General features: G+C 34.3%; 2 protein-coding genes across 2 annotated transcripts; both read right to left on the reverse strand.

Moving 5' to 3' along the window:
* Positions 1 to 5,935: 5,935 nt before the first annotated feature.
* LOC107641017 (uncharacterized) lies at positions 5,936 to 7,638 on the reverse strand. The gene is made up of 2 exons (XM_016344526.1): positions 7,522 to 7,638; positions 5,936 to 6,880 (listed from the first exon to the last, which is right to left on the reverse strand). The coding sequence occupies exons 1-2, from the start codon at positions 7,636 to 7,638 to the stop codon at positions 5,936 to 5,938; spliced, it is 1,062 nt and encodes a 353-aa protein (XP_016200012.1).
* Positions 7,639 to 17,293: 9,655 nt separating this feature from the next.
* On the reverse strand, positions 17,294 to 21,414 carry LOC107643996 (WAT1-related protein At5g40240-like). The gene is made up of 7 exons (XM_088487939.1): positions 20,856 to 21,414; positions 20,711 to 20,776; positions 20,494 to 20,607; positions 19,279 to 19,528; positions 18,937 to 19,095; positions 18,673 to 18,824; positions 17,294 to 17,569 (listed from the first exon to the last, which is right to left on the reverse strand). The coding sequence occupies exons 1-7, from the start codon at positions 21,044 to 21,046 to the stop codon at positions 17,386 to 17,388; spliced, it is 1,116 nt and encodes a 371-aa protein (XP_088344065.1). The 5' UTR covers positions 21,047 to 21,414; the 3' UTR covers positions 17,294 to 17,385.
* Between the last annotated feature and the right edge of the window lie 4,096 nt (positions 21,415 to 25,510).

Genomic DNA, 25,510 nt, shown 5'->3' on the forward strand with positions numbered 1-25,510 from the left:
GAGTAACAGTTATACATAGATTTTGCAACTTAAAGCATAAGCTGAAAACCAAAAAAGCTAAGTCAACAAGTGGACTGACCATGAAATAAACCAAAAACCATAGTTGATTACAGAAAAAGTAGCATTTCACAGTCAGAACAACCAAAATAGCAATGTTGTTTAGTCCAACTTAGTAAAATAAACCAACCAGTTCCCAACTAAAATTAGTGTATCAGCAATGACAATTACATCAAAATAGCAAAAAAAACATTCAAAACACAGTCTATGACATTGGTGTTGAGTTACTGCTCCCGCTCGAGATTCCATTTTTGGCTCCGCTTGATGCACCTCTCCTGCCTTGACCTCTTCCTTCACCCCTGCCTCTAACAGTTGTGCCTCTTGTTCTAGAAATACCTTCCACACCAGTTGTCGGCATGAACTGCACGAACCTTGTGGTTGTCCCTGCACTAGCACCCTGCAGTGGATTTGGGGTTGTTTGAGAGTTGTGTGTGGAAGGGATTGTGGTTGGATTCTTGGGAGATGGTGCAGATGCTTGTGGGGTATGTGCAGACGGGGGGGTCGCTTGACACTTCTCCTTTTAGGTTGTTTCTTGGCTGGTCCAGTGGTTGTTGTAGTCTGGGGTTGTGTGGTTCCTGGTGGTGGCATCGGGGGTGGAGGCTGGATTCCAAAGAACAACCAGTGTAATAGTATGAGTCGTTAAACAAATGTAATTAAGGAAATGAATAAAGGAATGAACTAACCTGTGCAGTCTGGGCTGCTGTGGAACTGTTTCCCACTTCAGTTGCTGCTGCTTCAGCCTCGGCAGCTTCTAATATCTCCTCATAGTACATTTCAGCCAGCATATCTTCATCCTCATCACTTGCAGGGACTTGGGGTGCAGCACTCCCTTCACCCATTGCTTCCTTTCTCTTCTTAGAGCTTCGCTTGTTGTGACCAGCCTACGTAAAACAGGTAATAGTTAAATTGGTACACATGAAGTTAAACATCGAATTGTAATATACTGAACACACGTGGAGGCAGTGTTTGCATACGATGGTGCCAATGCTCCTCTTAGTTCTATGAGGATCACTCTTATCCTTAGGGGCATCATTTCTTTTGTCTCTCTTCGTTGAAGGTCTTTTGATTGGCTTTTTGTACCGGGGTGGCAGAATTGGTAGGGTGTCAAGGTGCTCCCAGAACTCTTGGCTTGGAACTGGGCGCATTGAAGTCTGATATGTAGCATTATAAGCACCCATCGTGAGCCAGTTATGTACATACTCTTCGGGTCTTCTATTTTGGTAAGCTAAAGCAGCACATGCATGTCTACAAGGTAGCCCAGTCAATTGCCAGAGTCTACAACTACATGTACCTTTGCCCAAGTCCACACTGACCTTCATGAGAAGACATTGGACTTCATAAACATTTTCCGCGTCATCTCCGGTTGGAAGGGGTCTCCATTTGTTGCTCTCTCTCTTCTCTCTTTCTAATCTGCTCTGTTGAGTTGGGGCTAACCTTCCATTGTACCCAACCAAAGCCTTTTTGTTCCTTGCCATGATCCGCATTACGTAGCACCTCACTTCTTCCAACATGGTTATAATCGGTTTCCCCCTCATCTTCTTGACCTTGGCATTAAACACCTCGCAGTTATTATTGGTGTAGTTGTCCATCTTAGGGTACTCACTAAAATGTGCTCTGCTCCACTGTTTCGGACTAATCTTGTCCAAGTATTCCCAAGCCCCTACATTGATCTTTTTTAGCCTATCCATTGCAGCATTGAAGTCCTGTGTCGTAGTGGCCTTAGCACATGACCACATACACTTCTTCAGCTGCAAGTCACTCCATTTCTTGCGAAAGTTTTGCCATATATGCATGGCACAGAACCTGTGGTTGGTGTTTGGGTACATTTCCTGGACTACAGGAATTAACCCCTATAGATAACCATTAATATAAACAGCATTCAATAATCAATCTTCAACAACTGTCAACAGTTATCAATAAACAAACTTCAATGATAATAAACAACAGTTATCATAATTCAACAATAGCAAGCATGAAAACAATAATTCAATAATAATTCTTCCAGACCCTAAACAACACTAATCATTCTTCTACAGTATGCATCTAAACCTAGTTCATTAGTCAAGCATAAAAACCTATACATTGCAGAATTAAAATACATAACAGAATTAAAACACAAATATCTTCTGCATGTCCGACATGAAGTTAAACCCATTCGCCTGAAAATCTCCCACATCATCCTGAAGGATATCTAAAAACCACTTCCAACTTTCCTTGTTTTCTGATTCAACAATTGCATATGCAATGGGGTAAATGTGGTTATTTGCATCCTATCCTATAGCTGTTAATAGCTGACCCCCATAATACCCTCTAAGAAATGTGCTATCCAACCCTATGAATGGTCTACAGCCACCTACAAATCCCTTCTTGCATGCCTCAAAACATACATAGATCCTCAGAAAAGGGGATTTGAATCAGGCATGGAATTTGTGTGTATCCTAACTGTAGAGCCAGGATTAGTCTTCAGAATCTCATTAGCATAGTCACGAAGAATTGCATACTGTGCAATCTCAGATCCCTCAATCCTCTCCTTTGCCTTCTTCATAGATCTATAAATCTTTCTCTCGTTGATGAGTACATCATACTCAGCTCTGAAGAACTGGTCAGCCTCTCTCACACTCAAGTTTGGTTGAAGTCTTATTCTTTCTTCTAGCTCATCAATCACCCATTTACCATCTGCTGACTTGCAGTGATTGTCCCTACTGCAGGTGTGTTCGTTGACAAAGGTCTTAACCTGATAACTTGCTGGAAATGTCTTCTTGGCACAGTATATCTGCCAAGGACAATCTTCATCGTAGCATATAGCCTTTGATCTTGTAGAGTCACAGCGTGTGAAGAAAATGCTTCTTCCGATGTTTATATTAAACTTTCGGACGGCTTTCCTAAACTGATTTAGAGTCTCAAATTCCATTCCCACTTCCAACCTCACCTGGCTAACAGGGGCATCGGCATTACTCTGAGGAAAGATTGGGGTCTCGTCAGAATCTTCATCACTAGGTATGCTATGCAAGTCCTCTGATTCATAGCAATGATACCCAGCGTTGTCATCAGAAAAATCATCCTCATCAACTGGGACATAAAAGGTTGGAGGCTTGTCCGAATCAGGATAACGGATGAATGACTGTCCTGTAGGGGGGCCTCTTTGTTGATCTTCTCCTGTTATTTTTTGGCCGACCCTCAGCCTCATCTGAAGGATTGGTTTCATTATTCTGGAGAGTCCTGTTGGAGTCAGAAGGTGTGGCTGACTCAGGGATTTCTTGTGAAAGTGGATTTCTGTAAGGATGTGGGGTGTATTGGGTGAGCTGCTCAGGTGCAATAGGATCAGAGACATTGACCTAAGAGGGAATGAATTGGTCTGTCTCATCAGAGTGCCAAGGTTGCTGTGAAGCTTCAGATACATTGGCATCAGGGGGAGGGACTGGGTCTATCCCATGAGTTTGGGATGGTTGCTGCTCTACCTCAAGAGGTGGCTGGGAAGGTTGGGACTAAGTTGATGGTGGTTCATCCGGCTGGACAGGTGTTGGAGGAGGTTGGAAAATGTTATTTGGTTCATGTGTTGCTACAGGAGCTGGGTTGTTCTCTTGATGGGCCTCTACCATGGGCTGAGGCTCAGCACTTTTTTGGGCCTACTTGTCAACTTGGACATTACCAACTATCTCAGCATCGTCATCATCTTCCACTACTGCTAATCTTTTTTTTGGAGTCTTCTTTGGAGTTGGTACCCTTTTAGCACAGACCTTTCTTCTCCCCTTTGATGGAGTCAATTCCTTATCCTCAACTACCACAGGCTGATCCACGGGATGCTCTATATACACATTAATTTTGTTTCCATTCTTCATGGCTGCCTCATACATTTTAACTACATCCATATCAACCCTTAGCAACCTCAACCCATCATCAAGCTCCTTCCCAGGTTCTAGCCAGTAAAACTCAGAAATGGACATATATCCAATGTCCTTCAGCAAATCAGAGATGAAAAAACCATTGAGGGTATCAACGTTTACCCTCTCTATCTCCGTCACTTCTCCACCAATGTAGCTAAGCTTACCAACTGGCTCTCTCTCAAACCTTCCTCTATGATGAATGGACAGAGTTATGTGGATGGTGGCCATCCCTGGAAGTAAAATTTAACAAACCAATAAACACACATTCTCTGTAACTGATGCTAACACAAACCCTAAACAAACTACTATCTATCAATTCTGAAGGAAATACAGTAACTCATACAGTTTCATTAGGTAGCAACGTTTGTCTAACTACTTGCAACGACATATGAAATTAATCATTGGTGGGAAACGACATACCTGTGTAATTTTTCAAAGGGAGTGACCACCTCGATGTCGAATACGAAAGGAATGGTAAAAGGCTCTCCTCGCTACTCGATTCGGCGTACTCTAGTCGTCTTCTCCGGCTTCGAATGGACCAACGGCGACGACGAACCTCTACTAGGGCACCACTGATTCTCGCGAGAAATGACGTTTCTTTTTCCACTCCCTTTTGATAATCAACGTTCACATCCACGTCAGATATGGCTTTGGGGGGGTGGGAGTGCCACGTAGGTTCGGAAACCCACGAACCAAGCTCAGATCCAAGCCAGGGCACTTTTGTCACACGGACAACATCTATCATGGGTATAAGTTTAGTTTCGAGCTATCATGGGTACAAATATCAGCGTTTTCATCTCTCATGGGTACAAATGGCCATTTATTCTTTAAAATTAAGCCCGAAATTGCACTCAGTTCTATAGTGGTCCTTAAAATTAATACTTACTCAAATTTGTCTCTAAATTTATATTTTGAGACTCAAATGAGTTCCTAAGATATTTTTGGGTCATGAAAATCATAATTATTAGAACCGAATCGATAATCAAACCGTTTAAGTCACTGGATCACTGAGTTATTAGTTTAATCAGTGAGTCACTAGTTGAACCGATTGACCCGGTCCTATATAAATAAAAAACAAAACATAGTTAAAAATTTAAAATACATATTTTCACTAACATTTTAAAAATATTTAAATATTCTAAAACAATATGAAACAAGAATAATAAGTATTTTGTTAATTTTATTCTATCATAAATATTTTTATTTTGTTTTTATATTAAAATAACTATTATTTTTTAATTTTAATAATTTATTAATTAGTTTATATCTATTATACTATTATATACTACAAGTATTTATTAAAAAATAAGATTAATAGATATTATATAATTATAAAAAGAAAAAATAAGTAAGTTTATAATTAAAATTAAAATAAATTAAATAAAACAAATTATTTGTTAAAAGATATTTATATATATTTTAATTTGCAACTATATTATTAACAAGTTTAACAGCCTAGTGGTTGTAACTATTATTCCCTTTCTCTTTTCCCAGTTTTCCTTTTCTTTTTCTTTTCATGCTCCCTTCCTCTTTCTCAACTGCCAATAAAAAACAGTATTTTGTAATTGTTTAAGTAACTCAAAAGAAATAAAATAATAATTTGTTAATTTACAGAGAAATAATAAAAGATGAAAAGAATTGTAGAAGACAAACCTTCTGTGGACGTTGCCTCTTTTGTTATTGTCGTCTCCAGGGACAGATCCAGAAATGTTATCATGGGGGCCAATAACATATAAAATTAAAAAAATATGCAAATAAATTATAATGTAAGATGCATTACAAAAATATACTGATAGAGAATATATATTTAAAGTACAAAAAAATATGTGTACTTTTTACTAACGAAGTGGTACACGTCGATTCTTCATATCATAAAATTCATCAATAATGAATTGTGTCAAATCTTTCAGCAATCTTCTTTTCAATGTAAATCAAAAGAAAATTAGTAAGAAATTAATCTTCTATTTTATTTCTGAGTCTATTCTTCACAATATTCATAGGTGAAAAGATCTCTCAGTTGTAGCAGTTGAAACAGAGAGAGTTAATACCAAGCGAATCAAACGATCAATCAAAGGATATGTTAAAGACTTTTCTGTCTTCGTTAATCCTTGACATAACTCCGAAATTGTGCACAAATTAGTTAACTCAACATGATTAGGAACATCAAGTTTATAATGTTGAGCTTGCATTCTAATGTGAAATTTTTCTTGGTCATTGAAGTCACCTGGATAAAACCGTTCTACTAGTTCACATACTTTGTTGACACTAAAGAACTTATAATTATCTCTAGGATTTAAAGTTGAACTTAAAGTAAGTAATTCTACCATATTATCATTGAATCTTCCATTAAGCTCTTGCAATTGTGTATCAATTATAGCCAGAAATAAATTAACACGGTAATGATGCTCCACTGAAATTTGGTCAACCATTTTGCGAGTTCGACCTCTTCTAGGAATATGCAATGCATTCATATCAGGAACTTCAACTTCATGTTTCTCACAAAATAATATAACTTCTTTTATGAAAGCCTCCCAACTTGATTCTCTCATTCTTTGGATTAAAGTCTTGGTAGTAGAAATCAGAGTTAAAGCGTTCAATATATCTTGATTTTTTCGTTGCAAAGCTTGACAAAGATCATGACTAACTTTCAAAATATTTCTCATCAAATGCAAAACAAAAACAAATTCAAAGGATGTGATAGCATCATAAGCAGCACTAGCATCACCACGAGTGGAGAAATTACCTTCTTCCGTGCTTTTTTCAAGAACTTCACAAGTAGCATCAAACATGCATAACAAGCTACGCACAGAATTCAAATGAGACCCCCATCTAGTATCTCCAGCTCTTTGCAAAGTACCAATTTGATTAAGTCCACTACCTGTCACAATTTGATCATTGGTAATTAAGTTTGTAACATTATTTTCTTGAGCAACCCTTAACTGATCATGACGTTTAGGAGAAACAGTCACAACATTCACAATTAGTGTAAGTTTTGAAAAGAATTAATGAATATAGCAAATTTCTTTGACTGCAGAAACAAGTGCTAATTGTAATCGATGAGTAAGACAATGAATGTAATAAGCAAAAGGACAATCTTTCAAAAATAGAGCTTGCAATCCATTCCATTCACCACACATATTACTAGCTCCATCATACCCTTGTCCCCTAAGATTTTGAACATCAAGATTATGATGAGAAAGAACTGATGAAATTTATGTTTTCAATGTCAAAGAATACGTATCAAAAATATGTATAAGATCAAAAAATCTTTCTTGAACACAACCGTACTTGTCTACAAATCTCAAAACCACAGACATTTGTTCTCGCTTTGACTCATCTTTTGCTTCATCAATAATTATACAAAATTTAGAATCACCAATTTCTTCCAAATTGTTGCACGCACTTTTCTAGCAAAGATATGTCATATATCTTTTTGAACACCGGGAGATATATATTGAGCATTTTCAAGGACACCATTATTAACATTTTGATTATAGGAAGCTAAAAGCTTAATTAACACAATAAAATTTCCCCTATTCAAAGATCCAGGACTTTCATCATCGCCTCTAAATGCACATACTTGAAATGCAAGCCATCGAATAGCATCAATAGATATCTTCAACTTTAAGCGGTTATTTGCAATAGTTTCATCACTATGCCTATCAAGAACTTTGTCTATATGCTTAGATTGAGCCATTAAATCATCACAAGATTTTACACATAAATTATGGGGAGAATTAGGAATAGAACCCTCATGACATACAAATGCACAATTCACTCCATTGTTTACTTTCTTCCAAATACTAAATCTTAACTCTGAAAATGCATTTTTTCATCATTGCGAGCACCATAATGTTTACCAAACAAGTAGCAAGGCAAACAATAAGCAGCATCTTTTTCTGGTAAATATTCTAACCAACTTGAAAATTTCTTAAACCAAGAAGAAGATTGAAAATATCGACTGTGATTGTTATTACCAGAACCTGGATAGCTAATATTTGTTGGTTGGTATGGCCCAACTATTATGTATACTCTACGAATCTTATCACATTCATTGACATTATACTGCCAAATTAGACGTCGTTTTTCTGGATCTCTTTCTAGTAAAGAGATGTTACATCTCTTTCTAATCTTGGAATTTTGACTTCATGTTGATGTGTATTTTGAGTAAGATTAGAGAGCTCACTTACTTGAACTTCTTGTGAAACAAGATTAGAGGATTGACTTATTTGAACTCCAACATCATCAGTAACTTTTCTCTTAAAAAGTGCATCAATTTTACTTTGCTTTTTCATCATAAAATGTTCTAGTTTTTTTTACCTGAAAAAAGTTAAATAATTATATACTTACATAAATAAACAAAGTCTAAATATTTTTTATTAATTAAAATCAAGAACAATATTTTTTTATTAAGTCACTATCAATTTCACTAAAAAAAATAAATATGCCATTTATCTATAATATATGTGAACACAAAAAAAATCATTTATCTGTAATCTATGTGAACACAGAAAAGATAAAATTATATTATTTTATAGTAAAAAAATATGATTTTTTAATTAATAGTTTTATACAATTATATAAAAGAAATAAAAATTAGAATGAGTAGAGACATAGAGTAGTGAATACCTTTGCTATGATTGAAAACTTTGACAATTGATAGGGAAGTGAGGCTGTGACTGTGAGGGCGTGCTCCAAGAGAAGACCGAACTGGGCAACTGGCTTAGCTATGGCTGATGGCTCCAAGCCTCGAAGAGAAGATCAAACGTTTCAATGTCAAAAGAAACACCAACATAAAAGAAAGAGAACTAGGCATGTAGTGTTTATTATTTAGGAATTTAAAAAAATTTAAAAACTATTATTTTTATTTGAGTTGGACCTTTTAGTTTATACTACTATTTTTTTTTAAAAGCTGGGGTCAGGCTTTCACTTGCCCCCCATGTATTCGTTCTTGATTGTCTCCTCTCATCAATTTGCTCTTGGGCCGCCTTGGCGCCTCCTCTTGTGCATGTGCTTCTGCTTTCCTCTACTTCGTGGCCTGCTTCTTCCTTCTGTTCTACCGGTCTATTCTGCCTCTTCTTTCTCTTCATTTATTCTTTTTTTTTTTGCTGTTTATGTTTTAATTTTTGTTGTTGATCGATGTAATGTTGTTGCATGTTATTGTTGCCGCTGCTATAATTTATAAAAGTTTCGTTATTTAAATCAAATTATTGGCTTGGATATCATCATCGGAAGTCTACATAAACTAATATGAGTTTGATAGTTTAACTATTATTTACAATGATGATGTTGTTGTTACTACTATGAAAATTGAAGAAAAAGAATAGTGTGAAGAAGAGAATTGAAGATAATTGGAAATTATAATTTTTTTTTATAAATACAAAACGATGTCGTGTTGGGGATTAGGATTTTTTTCTATATAAATATAAAACGACGTTGTTTCGGTCCTTCCAATGTTAAGGATTGATGGAAATTATTTTAGGGGCTACTATGAATTTCGGAGAGCAATTTTAGGGACAAATTTGAGTAATTATTAACTTCATGGATCATTTTGAGACTCGAATGCAGGTTCAAAGACTACTTTAAAATTTAACTCCATATTTTATATCTATCTTGATGAAAAGAATACAGACATACTAACAAAAAATACAATTTATTTTTTATTTTTTATTACACTTGTTAATTTTTTATGATTATAATATAATTCTTTTCAAATTTTTTGAATAACAAAATAAAATAAATTAGATTTTTATAATTTATTTTATTTTATTATTAAATAGAATACAAGAATAATAAATTCTGTATTTCTATTTTTTATGTCTTATTTTTAGCATCTTATCTTATCTTGTTTTCAAAAACAAATATAGCTTTAGAATTTTTCTTTTCGAACAATAGGACAATTAGATCTTTTACGATGATGAACGGTAAATATGTTATGTCTTTTTGTCAATTCATGGTATAAAATAGAATAAAATAGAACAAAATAAAATATTTAGGATAAAAATTGAACATTTCATATGTTAGAAATGAAATTATTACTTAATCTAAACGTTAGAAATTAAAATAGTACTTCACCTGTTAAAAACATGATAATTAGGTCTCCAAAAAATTTGAGTTCAGAGTAATTAATCCCTAAAAAAAATACTAATTAAGTCTTTCACGATAACAAATAGTAGGTATACTATGTCCTTTCGTCAATACTAACAAATAGTAGGTATACTATGTCTTTTCGTCAATAGATAGTATGAAACAAAATAAAATTGTCTATGAATTTCATTATATATAATAACGTATTCTATTGCAACCACATGAATATGAAAACAATGCTAGTGAAACATTTATTATCTTTTAAGTTTTCATATAATTTTTATCTATTATTTTCTATTTATAACGTAACAAACCTTAATGAAATAGGTAGAATTTCATTCCAAAAATTATTTATATAATAATTTTTCATAAACAAAAAAATTGTTGTATTTAGAATATATAAGTATCATCGTTATTTTGGTCAAAATTAAAATTTTTCTTCTAAAAATATATATTTTTTTAGTTAGTGATAAAATTGGTCACTGTAAGAATCATGGTAATGATTGTACTTATCTAAGATTAAAAGTGATAGAATTAATTAAGGAAAAAAAAAGATAATAATAATAAAGTAAAAAAGGTATTTTTGGAAAAAAAATATTTAATTTTAACTAGAGGAATAAAATAAAAAAAATGTTTGAGATAAATATATAACATTTCAAAGTTAGGGACGAAATTAAAATATAGCGCAAACATTAAGAACTAAAACAACACTTTATTCTTTTATTCTTCGAGTGTTTTGAAAGTCATCCTAATTTTTGGGACAAATTTTTTATCAATAACACACCTGGACTGTAAAATGAACCGAAATATTGTCATAACAAGACCAATGTGTAATAACCAATGAACTAAAACATGTGAATTCTGTAAATTCAAAAGCTCATGTATTCTATCCAAATTCTATTCATTATCACTTTATTTAATTGCATTTCATTCCATTCAATTTAAAATTGTTGACGATCGAACTGAAATACTATCATAACAAGGCTATTGTGTAATAACAAATGAATAAAAAATTATCCATTATATAAATTCAAATTCAGAAACACATATGTTCTAGAATGAACTGAAAATATTATCAAAACAAAACTATTGTATAATATCAAATGAACCGACAATTGTGTTCATAAACAACACTGGATTTAGCAATTACATTTGATGGTTATCAGTGGCTAAGAGAAGGGGAGTTGAATCTTAGCCCCCTTTTCGCTTGATAATACTTGCTGATCTTTGAAACCAACTTAGGAAACTTTTTGTCTTTTTATCTCGTCACTAGCCACGAGATATTTTTGGTTTTTGCTCATGTGCAGTAGAAACAGAAATGGAGTAGAGAGTAGAGAAAATTACACCCAGATATATCCTGGTTCAGCTGCTAAGTGCAGTGCAGCCTACATTCAGTCTCCATCACAAACATGATGGAATTTCACTATAATCTTCCTGATTACAATCTGTAAAGTGCTAACCCAACTTACAAGGGGATTCCCATAGAATCATGAAATACAACATAGATGAACAAAGGAACTCTAAGGACATCTATGGCTTTTTCTTTTAATTTTGCACTCTCTGCCTTTTTCCGCTCTATGACTTTTTCATACAAACCTCACTGTTTGCCTTTTTCCATGAGACTCAAGACATGACAAAATTAAACAGAAAAATACTAAACAGAATACATTGAAGGAGAAAAAAATCTGTAAGCTTAGGTAGCTCTGAGAATCCAGTGCCTTGCACTCTCACTGCTTACTTCTAACTCCTTGCTTCAAACAGTGACTGTTCTCTCTTTTTATAGAAGATAGAAGCCTTCACACTTGAAGCCAAAAACCCAAGCCAACTTCTTCTTCCTTCAAGAAACAGATCCGGTTCGGCCACACAGAGAGAGAAGAGATAACCATGTAATAACCAACATGCAATTACCTCTAGTCCTTCCTTGGTCATCACTCTTCATCAATCCGAGCTCTCCATCCTTGGCTTGCTCTCCAAGATGAATTTCTGGCCCTTGATGCTTCATGATGATGATGACTTCAATCTCTGCCTCTACCATCACTTCGCCACTCTAGCTACTTCCTGTGGTGGTTGAGCAGAATCAAAGACAAGCCATGCCTCCAAGAATCTCTTCCTTGTTGGCCGAAATCTTCTTCAACCTTTTTTTTTGGTATGAAGAGCTCGAGATTACCTCACCAAATCTAACCATATTTGGTGAAAATCTCAGCCACAACATACTTTTATTTTGTTATGTTTTCTTGCCATCATCATGATGGTCTTGTAGCGTGTTCTTCCTTTACTTCGGTAGCTCATTTTTGCTTTCATGATTTCCTGGTTAATGACCGAAAGAGAGAAGGAAAGTGATGAGAGAGAATAAACTTGGAAGGAAAGTAATTAAATGAGTTAATCAATTCAAGTGAAAAAGTGCTTTTACTTCTCTTAGAGTGGCGTGTAGTTTTGAGCACATCAATCATGTCGCTCCTTTTCTCTCTCATAGTTCCCATGCTATTAACGATAATTGAGTGAATTTGAAATCCATTGCATGGTAAAGTTCTTGGATCCGTTGGAAGCAAATGAAGCTTTATTTTCTTTGCTTCATGATTTCGGACCAAACATGCTTGCCTTCAAGCAATTATATTTTGGGCTTGTAACATTGATAATCACAACTGGCCCAAAAAATATTTTATCCATGAGATCCGATGAAGGGCATAAGGCAAATGATAACATTTGCTTTCCTGATGATTTTTTTTCGGATCAAGCATGAGAAACAATCATGGGCTTGTAGTATTAAAACTCATTCTGGCCCAATAAATCAAAAACATTGTTTCAGCCATTTTTATCACAATGGTTTAGCATCAAAGTTGAATAAAAACTATTCCAATGGGCTTGCTTTAAAATTTTTGTTCTGTTCGGCCCAAATATAAAACCTGCAACACAAAATTATTAATTAACATATGTTAGATGAAAATCAAATTAATAATTTTGTAATTAGTTATTTTAATAATATTTAGTCATCACAAATATTAATTTAGAGTTTTCCAAACTCATCAACATTTCATTCCATTCAATTCAAAATTGAATAATCCAAACCTCGTCCACTTGATTCGATTCAGAAGAATAATCCAAATTACTCTCATTCAACTGATTTGAACTTGAATCATTCATTATTTTGATACGCTATTCAAATGCAGATCAAAATCTGAAAATTACAAATACGAAGAAGAAAACAAAAAAGAAAATAAAAAAATCAAAGAAAAAGAGAAGCTTTACATTGAAGAGGAAGCTTCACATTAAAGAGGTTTACGTTAAAAGTTTGTTACGAAAGTATGAGAGAAAAGGTGGCGCGACGGGTGAAGGAAAATAACTTGGTTAGATTTGATTAGGAAAATTACATGGATACGGGACATTATTGATTATTTTAAACTTAATACCAATAGATGTAAATTAGATTTTTAAATTTTAAATGAAAATACTCGTCTTATTTTAAATAAACGTTCTTGTATTATTTTTTTAAAAGAGAATCTCAGCAGTTAAATATAGCTTTTAAATATCTCAATAAAAATATGAATGCACATAATTCTTTAAATATGACATTTATCTATAAATATAGACTCTAATATTATTAATTTAAAAAAATTATATATATTTCTAAAAAAAATACATAATATTAAATGTAATAAATATATAATTTTAGATATTAAATATATAAAATTATAAATATTAAATTAAATAAAATAATTTTAAATTATTATCTCTTTAACAATAGTCGAAGTATCACTAAAAATCTCCATAGTATGTGACACATGTACACACAAATCTATTTTTTTTTTTGGTGACTAAACAAGGAAAGAAACAAAGCAAAAACTATTCTAAATCCGAGCGGATGATTCGTTGGAGATCAACACCAGGCTCAGACCAAATAACATGATTAGAGTTACTCTTGGCAACATATTTAGCCATCCAATCCGCAGCTTTATTTGCTTCTCGGGACACCCATTCAACGTGAACAAGGCAAGGACGAGATAAAAGCTCCTGAATCTTGTGAACCAAATCTGTTACTTCAGATGGATACCCACTTGTAAGCTCATGCATGATGGGCAGAATGTCAAGGCAATCTGTTTCACATATAATATTCCTCAAACCACAATCCCAAGCTAAAACCAGCCCCCTCCAAGCAGCAAATAATTCACATCTGATTATAGACCAAGGGGGAATGCTTCCAGAGCAGCCTGAGATCCAATCTCCCTTAGAATCTCTAATAATACACCCAAATCCCGCTAAATTTGAATCCATATACAAGCTTGCATCACAATTAACTTTAAAACTATTGCCTACCGGTGGTTCCCAACACAGGCAATTTCGGAGAGACCTAAAGGCATTGCTTCGATTCCTGTAAACCTGTAAGTCCTTGGCGGTAATTCTGGCCAAGGCAACAACCTTATGGTCTGTCCAAGGGTTGTCAGTGTTGAATATGTCATTGCACCTATGTCTCCATACCCACCAAAGCCCTGCACCAAAGGACGCCTCATTGTTAGCCAAGGCCTTCCGAAACCACTCTTCAAGAGCAGTACCAGCCGTCGAGTCCAGGATACTAGGATCCAACATATACCAGATTGCCTTTGATCGTTCACAGTCTCTAAGGAAATGCTCCATAGTCTCCTGCGCCTTGTTACATCTCTTACACATATCTGAAGAAGCTAAATGCCGCTTGAATCGAAAGGTCTCAGTTGGTAGAGCATCATGTAAGCTAAGCCACATAGTAAATTTGAACTTCTCTGGAATGTTTGTGTTCCACAACCAGTTCCAATTACTGTTGGCATTCCAATTTAATGTTTTCTTTAATAACCATCTGTAACCCTCCCTTGCACTATACTTTTTTGTTGCTGCAGGCCACCACTCCCACTGTGGCTCCAACTCAGTCAAACTAGGATATCTCAGACCACAAATAAACTGCTTAATCTCATGCGGAATAGGCGTGGTAAGACTATCAACCTCCTAAGACACCCCTTTCCACAAGTCAGCCACCATGAAATCTGATTCAGAAATATGTACATAAGGAACAAGGTTGCAAAGCTTACCAAAAGGAGTCCACTCATCATACCAAACTGATTTGTGGACATCTCCAATATTCCAATGAAGCCCTTCCTTGAGATGCTCATAGGCACTAACAATGTTCTTCCAGGTAGCCGATGAAGAATTTTTACTGTTTCTGTTCATTCCAGATTGATTCCTGAGATATTTATGCTTCAGAACCTGCACCCATAACTTCTCACTATTATTTAGACAATCCCATATCAACTTTCCCAGAAGCGCCATGTTAGCACAGGAAGTATCCCTAATACCTAATCCTCCTGCCTTTTAGGAGTTATGGCGACCTCCCACCTGACCAGAGGCAGCCCTTTTCCAGTCGCTTGGCCTTTCCACAAGAATTGTCTCATCAAGGAATCAATTTTATTACATGCATACTTAGGGAGAAGAGAAATTTGCATTTCATAAACTGGGATAAAGGCCATAACCGATTTAACAAGACAAAGCCTCCCTGCCTTATTCAGTAGGCGTCCTTTCCAACTGGAGAGCTTTCTCGAAATTTTTTCAATAATCTCCTGAGCCGTCTTCCTGGAAGCTCTGGCATGACCGATGTTAATTCCCAGGTATTTACCCAAATCATTGCAGAACCGGATGTTAGAGACCCCTGAGAGAACCTCTTTTCTCCTCTCCGATACCCTCTTGGAACACTGGGCCTTTGACTTATGAAGATTTACCTTTAAACCTGACGCTCTAGAAAACAAGTCCAAACAATGCATGACCTCTATTACTTGAGCTTTTGATGCCTTACAAAAAAGCAAAAGATCATCTGCAAACATCAAATGAGAGAGTCGTGGTCCATTCCTAGAAACCGCAACTGGGTTCCACAAACCTTGGGAAACTCTATGAGAGATAAAGCAGGCAAGCATTTCCATACAGAGTACAAATAGATAAGGAGACATAGGATCTCCTTGCCTCAACCCTCTCTTCGGATTGAAATTTTGGAGCCTGTTCCCATTCCACAAAACTGCCAACGAAAAGGAAGTCACACAATTCAATATAAGATCAATGGTAGCCTTTGGAAACCCAAACCGGACCAAAGTAGCTTCCAGAAAACACCAGTCTACCCTGTCATAAGCTTTTTCCAAATCAATCTTGAATGCCATGGTCCCTTTTCGAGACTTGGTGTTCCTCATGAAGTACATAATCTCTTGAGCAATGATAATATTCTCTGTGGTTCCTCTTCCTGGAATGAACTCTCCTTGCAAATGACCAATGATCATGACATTTACTATGCAAAATTGCAAATATACAAATATACTAAAATCAAAATAATTAAAATGAAGATAATACCTCACAAAGGCAACTTTGCAAAACAATGGAAGTGTCTAACCAAAAGTGACTCGGACTTTCCTACTACCTCTACTCCTACACAAGTGCATCATTTTTAATTTTGACTCCGTTGGTCTCCTCACAGTACGAATCGGACAAATAATTCTAATATGATCATACAAATGTTTAGTTCCTTGATTAGTGTCAGCTCCAAGCTTTCTTTTGTACGCTTTGATTCACTTATTGTTCTCCCTCTTGTGTTCGTGCATCATTTGCTTTAGTTGTTTGACCTTCGTTCATTATTTTCAACAGGAGTAATATGATCTTATAGTAATTTAATTAATTCTTGTGTATTATTATTCAATTGATCATTACTTTCCACAAAAATAGAATTTCACCACTGTCCATCCTGTACAAAATAAGCAATTAATAAATTCAAATTCTAATTGCACTAGGTCAAGCAGAATTTTATTTGCAGGTCTTTCAATTTTACATTTGACCCTATGTTACTCATGATAATAAAACGATATTTTTTTTTATTTTAACAATATGCAAATTAGTCCTTGAGCATACAACATCAGAGTTCATCATAACTCAATATTCTGGCAGAAAGCTATGGCCACGAACCCATGAATCTGGTCAGTTTAGCAGCTTAGATTAAAACGTTTATGAAAACTTTTTTGCTGAAATTTTCGTTTTCATTTAATTTATACTAGCTAGTAATGAGTAAATAAATTACTTATGACTTAAAAAGTTTTATTTTAACTTAATAAATTTTTGTTTTCTTTTAATTTTATTTTAACCAATCTTTCTTAATAAAACTCATACTAATGATCTTTTAGAGTAATTTTCTCAAAAAGGAAAATTGCATGGGATCAGTTATATGTTGTTGAAGCTTATCCTATGTTATCTAATAAGGATAATACACCGTCTTTGTAATTGTTTTCTATATCAACGTTAAAGTTTCTGGTATACACTGTCTTTGTAATTTAAACAGCTTTCATTGGAGCTGTATTTATGTCTATTATACATTTACATCTACATTCTTTTGAGAATTTACTGTTTTACAGCTTTGCAAGAGAGGAACATGCTCATGCTCACTAGTTGGTGATTCATGGCTTCCAACAACTTCTTCCTCCTTCTCCTCTGTTGCTTTGCCCCACATTACAGTGTAAAATCCAACTGATGTTACTGTAGCTCCAATTATGCTGCATAATTCAGAGACCATCATGTTATGAAAATAAAAAAAAAATGGTTAATAGCCATATACTATGGGAAATTTTCCAAGTATTCCGGAAATAATGGCGTTCCAGTGATTTTAGCCATTGATTTCACCTATGTATTTATTTTATGACTGAGATTAACTGCTAAAATTATTGAAGCACTAATATTTCTGGTATACTTGAAACCCTTTCCATATTATATAATATTATAGTTTTCTTTTATGTATGTGTGTGTGACAGTAATGTCTCAGAATCAGTAGAAAGTTTCTATATGATCAGTGAAAAATCACAAGAAAAAAAAAAAAAAAACCAAAAAGGAGTAGGTATCTCCAGGCATATTTCGATTAGATATATATTTTAGGGAAAAAATAAATTCTTGGTTTTTACAATTAACTCTTTTTGAGGTATCAGTTCTTAGAAGTAAACACCCCCATCCAAAAAATACAAAAAAAAAAAAAAAAGATTTTGCTTAGCTTCATTGGCAGTTCTATATATTCAACTAGGGAAATATGGGAACAATTCAAGAAGCAGAGTGGTGCATGAAGGATTCTTCACCAATGTTTCGCTTAAGGATATGTTGGCTAAAAACTGAGGTGAAAATTTTATGGATGAGTTCTGCCTGATGCAAAGTTTCCAATACATTTTTACTGGGTTTAAAATACCAACTCAAAATGCCTGTAATGTGCGCATAACAGTTTTGAATTTTATATCAACGGCCTTATTTTTGGCCTAATATTTAGTTGTTAATCTAACATATTCTCAACATTCTTCTTTGAAATCACTGTAACATACATATTCTGGTTCATTCTTTGATGATTTTATAAACAATAATACTACGTGTATACAAAAAATCAGCCATCTATTCGAATACATATTGAAATATAAATGTATTTATACACATATACTTAGTAGCTGATTTTTGGTGTGCAAGTAGCATTTTTTTCTTTTTCCAATCAAATTCAAACACAAAATTGGTAAGTGTAGGGAATATAAATTGCTTTGTTTATATGGAATTCTTCTCTATTTACTTAAGCACCATGTTCCAAAAAGAAAAAAATGAATAAAATAAAATTGAACATAATAATTACCTTCCAACATGTAGAATATCCCCAAGGAACATGATACCCATGGCAACAGCAATAACAATTGAGAGTGGCTTGAACATTGCTACATATACAGGACCCTTTAAGTGTATTCCCCATGCATATATTGCACTGCTCAAGAACTTATTAAATATTCCCTAAATATACAAAATGTATCATCATCAACACTCTTGCAGTTTTGCATAAGGCTTAAGATTTTTTTTTTTTTTCATTTTCAGGTGAAAATTGAATTTGCAGCAGGAATCTTACAATGCAAACTATGGAGACCAATGATAAATCTAGTCTTAGTTTCCAAGCACTTGGATTTGTCTCTGCTATTAAACCAAAAGCATATGCAAATATGGCAGCAAACAAGTTGTAAAAGCAGACCATAGATAGCTCATCTGGAAACTCCTTCAAGATTTCCACCTGTCAAATAATTATCATAGAATCGTCATAAAGTTCAGAAAATAAGGACATAATAAGGAGAAATTCAATTCACTAATTGAACCACTGGCCCATCATACATGTGACATTCACAATATCACATATACTATCCTACGTCTAAGAAGATGTATTTTAAAATGTTCATATTAACAAAAGTATATGTACCTGTAGAATGAACCATAGTGTGAGTAGGATATTGCCAGCTGTGAGAAGAAAACCACCAATGACCCAATTTGTATCCACTGATTCAAAGTTTCCATTTAATCGTTGAACAAGATGGAGAGAAGGGGAATCATCAGCAATAATGATGGATGGGCCTTTGTAGAATGTCACTATAAATGCACCTCCTATTGATATTATGCTTCCCACAATTTTAGCTTGGGTTGTTCTAGTTTTTACATCTATCTTTTCCATCCTTAGTTGTGGTAGTAATAGCATTGTGAAAAACAAACATAACACGGAACAAGAATGGATAATAGGGTAAGATACTAAGACAGTGATTCAGAAAGAAATTATTACCTGCATGTAATTGCAATAAGGTTATGAATGGAAAACATATACTTCTCTAAATCTTTCTGATAATCAAATACTTTCTTATATGCCAAACATGATTTAATTGCAGTCTGCAATCATAATTTCAGGGTAATATGACAACCACACTAAGGTTTAAAAAAATTGTTGTGACAATTTTCCTCTTGTATTTGTATTACATTTGAGCTAACAGTTTAACACTAGTCAATTTTTAATTGTTTTTTTCAATAAAGCACTGGCTTGTAATATTTACTGAAATATAATATCGATGTATAAGATTACCTTAAGGATGTGTGTGGTTTGGGAAAATTATAAATAATTCCTAAGAATTTTAAAATGAGAATATTATATTTTCATGTTTGGTTCAAAGTTTTAAAAATTATTCTCAAGTAAATTTAATTTCAGGAAATTAAAATACCATCATTTTAATTCTCATATTCCTCTTGAGGGATTGGCGGGGTTTGTTGTCCAAAGAATATGGAAAGTTCGATAATTTTAGGGAGTCAAAGTTACCTTATTTAAGATTTATAATTTCATATATGTAGTATTTACATTTTTTTCTAAAGTTAAGAGTGAGACTCGAATCCGAGACCTCTAAGTGAGGATGGAGAGACTATACTATTTGAGTTATAGTTCGTTGGCATACTTAGTATTTACAAGTACATCACTTATATATCTAATATTGATAATTTATTCCAACTGTAATTAATAAATACAAAATAAGATAACTTTGATTTGACTTGGACTGATTTTTATTTTCTGACCATTTTTTTTTCTTCTTTGAAACACCTTTGAGCAGCAAATGATGATTGTACAGGTAAATCCATAAATTGAGAAAGAGAAAGGAACCTGCAAATGATGGCAAGTATGAAGGTGAAAGCAGGAATGAGATTACTGATAGCTGAGGAAAGTGTGGGATTACTGTAACTAATTCCAGCATACCCCAGCATCTGTGATGAACATCTGCAAAAAATTCACAACAATTAAGGGTGAAAAGAGCCTTAATGATGGTGAATTCCAAAAGTCAACTCAAAGAAAAAGGTATATATAGGAATAGTTGACTTACCCTATGACCCCAAGAAGGGCAATTTTGGAAATGATTGAGAAACTCAGTGGAGGAACCACTCTTGATCTGCAAAAACAAGATGAATTCATATAAATCCATCAAGTGTTGATGTTTTTTCTTGGAGGGTTTGTTGCTAATTACTAACCTTCTATAGAAGAAAGTGATAGGACAGAGTACAATGGTTGAAACAGAATAAGCATATGGAACAAAGACATAGTTGCTCATGCCTCCATTGCTGGCTGCTTTGAAGAGAGTGAACAAGCCTGTGTTGCTGCATTCATTCGCCACAAGCACCACAAATGGCACCAGTTCCTTGTAACAACCCCTTCTATCCATCAAATATCTCTATCTTACTCTACTCTTGTTCACAGTTCGGAATATATGTGTTGAGTTATATGTTGTACAAAAAATAATTTATTAATTTTGTATGGAACATATGTTTTTCTATAAAAAATAAAAAATATCTGTTTTGGATTAAACTGATCCTCCACTTTCCGGTCTCTAATACTGTATTACTGTTTTCTTGTGACCACACTTTCACAACTGGACAAAGTACTAAAGTAGTAGGAACGGAAAGTGGTTACTTGAGGACACTTGAATTTGATCACTTTCAATTTTAAGATAAGAATTTGCAACTGATCCTATATATTCGATGATGATTTGCATACATCATAAGTTTTATAGTGGAATGGTTGGATTGACTTGTACTTCCTACCCTTGTTCTTTTCCTTCTATTCTTTTTATTTTTTCCCCTAAATAATCCATTTTCATTTTTTGTTTTGTTTTGTAGATTCGAGATTGTAACTTGTGATCCTAATTCATTGTTTTTCTGGATATTATTATTATTATTATTATTATTATTATTATTATTATTATTATTATTATTATTATTATTATTATTATTATTACAATAAACATCCAATTCAGTTTTTGTCTATTTATATGAAGGACAATGCAACTCTTAACTAACCTCGACATTATTATTTAGATACAATATGCGTCTTTCGTTAAAAAATATGTCAAATATTAACAAAATTAATTTCAAGATAGTTTTATTTATAATATGCGGGGATTTTAATTTAAACCTCCAGAGAATTCTATGCAAAAAAAAAAAAAAAAAGCTAATTACCAATTTTTCTGTGTTTGTCATTATAATTTCTATCTGTATTATTTTTATTGTGTCACAATATGTTATTTCATGTCAATTCTGAATTTACTGCAGAACAAAATGAAGCCTTATTAGCACTCCCCACTTACTTATTAGCACTCTTAGGAAAGTATAATATTCATAACAGAAACCAGTGTTAAGGCCATAAATGTTTCAAGTAATTAGTGCACATCATGTTTAATAGATTAATTTTTCTATTTTTGTAAGATATCCACCACCAGGACTAATGAAATGTCTTTGTCACCTAAACCTCCATTAAAAATCACGCTATATTCGTGGTGATATAGTGTTATGTATTCATAAAATTGAGGGATCGAATTCAGGACCTAATGAAATAGCTACTAAAGTACTTATTTCAACATAGCTAATGCCAAATCTTATGTTGAATTATCTATACGATTTGGAGAATTTTTTTTATTCCCGATATACCTCCAATTTTGAATTCTTGATTTGAGTTACAGCAAAACAAGAACAGAGCGGTATAAAGTACAATGATTTTTTGGTGAAGATAAAGTACTATTACTTTTAATCTATTTTGTATTTTAAAGAAGACGAAAAAATAAGGTTAGATAATATTTTCAGTAGTGAATTTAATTTGTATTTGTCGTAGTGTCACTGTTTTCTCTCTGTCTATCCTCTGGAATGGGGATAGATTAAATAGCTTCACTCCAAGCAGGGGTCTTAAGCAAAGAGATCCTATATCACTGTATCTGTTTGTGTTGTGTATGGAGAGATTGTCCTGCTCTATTAATCAGCAAGTTGATAGGGGCTTGTGGAAGCCGGTTGCTATTTCTAGAGGGGGTCCAAAAATTTCTCATTTGATGTTTGCCGATGATTTGCTTCTTTTCTGTAAAGCCAAAAAACAACAAGTTCAAACTGTAATGGAAGCTTTGGAAAATTTCTGTAAGGCCTCTGGGATGAAGGTTAATGGGGAGAAATCTAAAGCGCTATACTCCAGGAATGTTTCAGCGACAAGAAAAGAGATTTTCACCGGAGTGTCCTCCATCAGATTCGTCCAGAACTTGGGCAAGTATTTAGGGGTGAACCTTAATCACTCTCGGATGACACGCGCAACCTTCAACGATGTTCTGGACAAGATTCGGGGAAGGCTAGCCAGCTAGAAAGGGAGATTGCTTAATAAGGCGGGTAGACTCTGTTTGCTCAATTCGGTAGTGACTGCGATTCCTACTTACCACATGCAGGTATCTCTCTTCCCTAAAGGGGTAACTAATAAGATAGAATCCATGATGCGAAACTTTCTATGGAAGGGTCAAACTGATGGTAGAGGCCTGAATCTAGTTAACTGGAAAGTGTTAGTCACTCTAAGAAGTTTGGAGGTCTAGGAATTAGAGATCCTTTTTGTGCTAATATTGCTCTTCTTAGAAAGCTAGTTTGACAACTTTTTCACCATCCTGACAAGCTATGGGTTCAACTGTTGACGGAGAAATACCATTCTTCTAAGGATGATTGTTTTAGTCGGTCTCGAGGAAGGGGATCTTATGTTTGGAAGAGTATATGTCGAGTTTGGAATATCTTGAAGGAAGGTTTTATTTGGTGCATTAGAGATTTGGAACAGAATTTTTGGTTTTATAAATGGAGAAGAGAGGCGACTGTGTCAGGAGATGGATTATGTTCACATTTCTGATTCGGATCTCAGGATCTTAGATCTTTGGTCATCTGGACAGTGGAACCTTGAGAATATCTATTCTCCTCTGCATCAGTCTCTGTAGAGCAACATTAACTCTTACAACCTAGATGTTCAAGTTGGTTTAAAAGTCGGTTGGTGTTGGACTGGTGTGGCTTCAAAGGTTTATGATACTCGTAGTGGTTATTTGTGACTCAGTAAGAAGATGTTTAGTTGGAAGAATAGGGGTAATTGGCTTTGGCTTTGGCGTCAACATGTTCCAGAAAAGCACAAATTTTTGACCTGGCTATGTCTTCGGGGGCTCTTCCTACTGTTGCCTTTCGTTTTAGGAGGGGCATTTCGTACACGGATAGTTGTCCACGATGTTTCTCAGGTCAGGAATCGGTTTTACATTGTATTCGGGATTGTCCAAAAGCCAACTAGCTTGGCAAGCTTTAGGGATCTCCGATCAACCAGTGGATTTGATGAGTTGGTTCTTATATAATAGCAAACAACATCCCTTTAGATTCTTTTCTGGTCTCTGGTAGATTTGGCGTTCGAGAAATAACGAAATCTTTCATCCTCACGAGCATTGGACCACAGACAAGGTGATTGGTATGGCTTTGTCTTTGGAAAAAGAGCTCCGAAATATTTTTGAATTGCAACGACTGTGTATCCCCTCCACCATTATTGGCTCTTGGATTCCCCCTTCAGTGGGTACCTTTAAGATTAATTGTGATGCTAGCTATCCTGGCAATGGTGCTCGAGTTGGTTTTGCTTGTGTTAGTAGAGATTGGAAGAGAAGGTGGCAACGAGGCTGTCTGGGAACAATTGAGAGTCGTAGCATTTTGCAAGGAGAGTTGTTTGCTATTTGGAGAGGCTTTCTTTTAGCATGGGACTCGGGACAAAGAGACATTATATGTGAGACAGACTGTGTGGAGGCTTTTACTATTATCAATAATTTACAGGATTGCTCTGGGTTTATTGATTCTTTGGTGTTAAAAATCCGAGATATCATGTCTTGGAAATGACGTGCTGATCTCTGGTTGATCTTGAGAGATGCAAATAAAGTAGCAGACATCATGGCAAAGACTGCAATGAGGACCCTTTCTCCCCAAGTAGAGTTTCTGTTGCCTTGAAAGGAGTTTGAGAGTAGTATTCAGCGAGACTACCTTTCTTAAACAGTTTCTTATTTATTTTTTCTTTTTTAGTTGTTGTTTTTTTCTTTTAAGTCACCAAAAAAAATTGTATCTGTCTTGTTGTAATAAATGGCTAAGGAAGGCTAATAGTCTACAAAAATGAAATTATCCAAATTTGACGAAACAAAGAAATTTAATGAGAAAAAGAAAAAATATGAAAATAAGAAAAAAAAAAGGTGTTTTTAGATTAGAATTGATGGGTACTAGGAAACAGAATATTTATTATTTATTATATATTATTAAAATTAAATTCTTTTAATTAATAACATGGTTAATATGGCATATTTTTAAAAATATTTTTTATTTATTTTAGTTGATTCATTTAAATACATTATTTATTTATATATTTTATTTGACCACATTACCTAACTAATTAATTATATTAATTATTTAATTTAACTAGAATAAATAAATTAATTTTGTTTTAATTTGCATTAATTCTTTCATCTTTTTTTAGATGAGCTAGGGGTCAAAGACCCCAAGCAAGGAGGAAAAATAAGAAACAACCATCCAGGCTAAGAGGCTCTAGAGAGCAAAAAGCTAAAATAGCCTAAATCTAAAGCTAAGCTAATATTGGGAGGAGGCACATAAAAAATGTGCAGGCTAAAAGGAAGGGTCTGTCCCTTATCCCAATAAAAAATGTGCAGGCTAAAAGGAAGGGTCTGTCCCTTTTTAGCAAGTGTATTCACAACATAATTTGCCTCTCTAAGAATATGTGACCATCCGGAGATATTAAGCCGTTGGACATGAGTATTGATATCAGCAAGAATTGGTGCACAAGGATGAGTCGCAGGACAACCATTCTTCAC

The sequence above is a fragment of the Arachis ipaensis genome, chromosome B5, assembly GCF_059453495.1.
Source record: "Arachis ipaensis isolate K30076 ecotype BB chromosome B5, ASM5945349v1, whole genome shotgun sequence".
Lineage (NCBI taxonomy): Eukaryota > Viridiplantae > Streptophyta > Magnoliopsida > Fabales > Fabaceae > Arachis > Arachis ipaensis.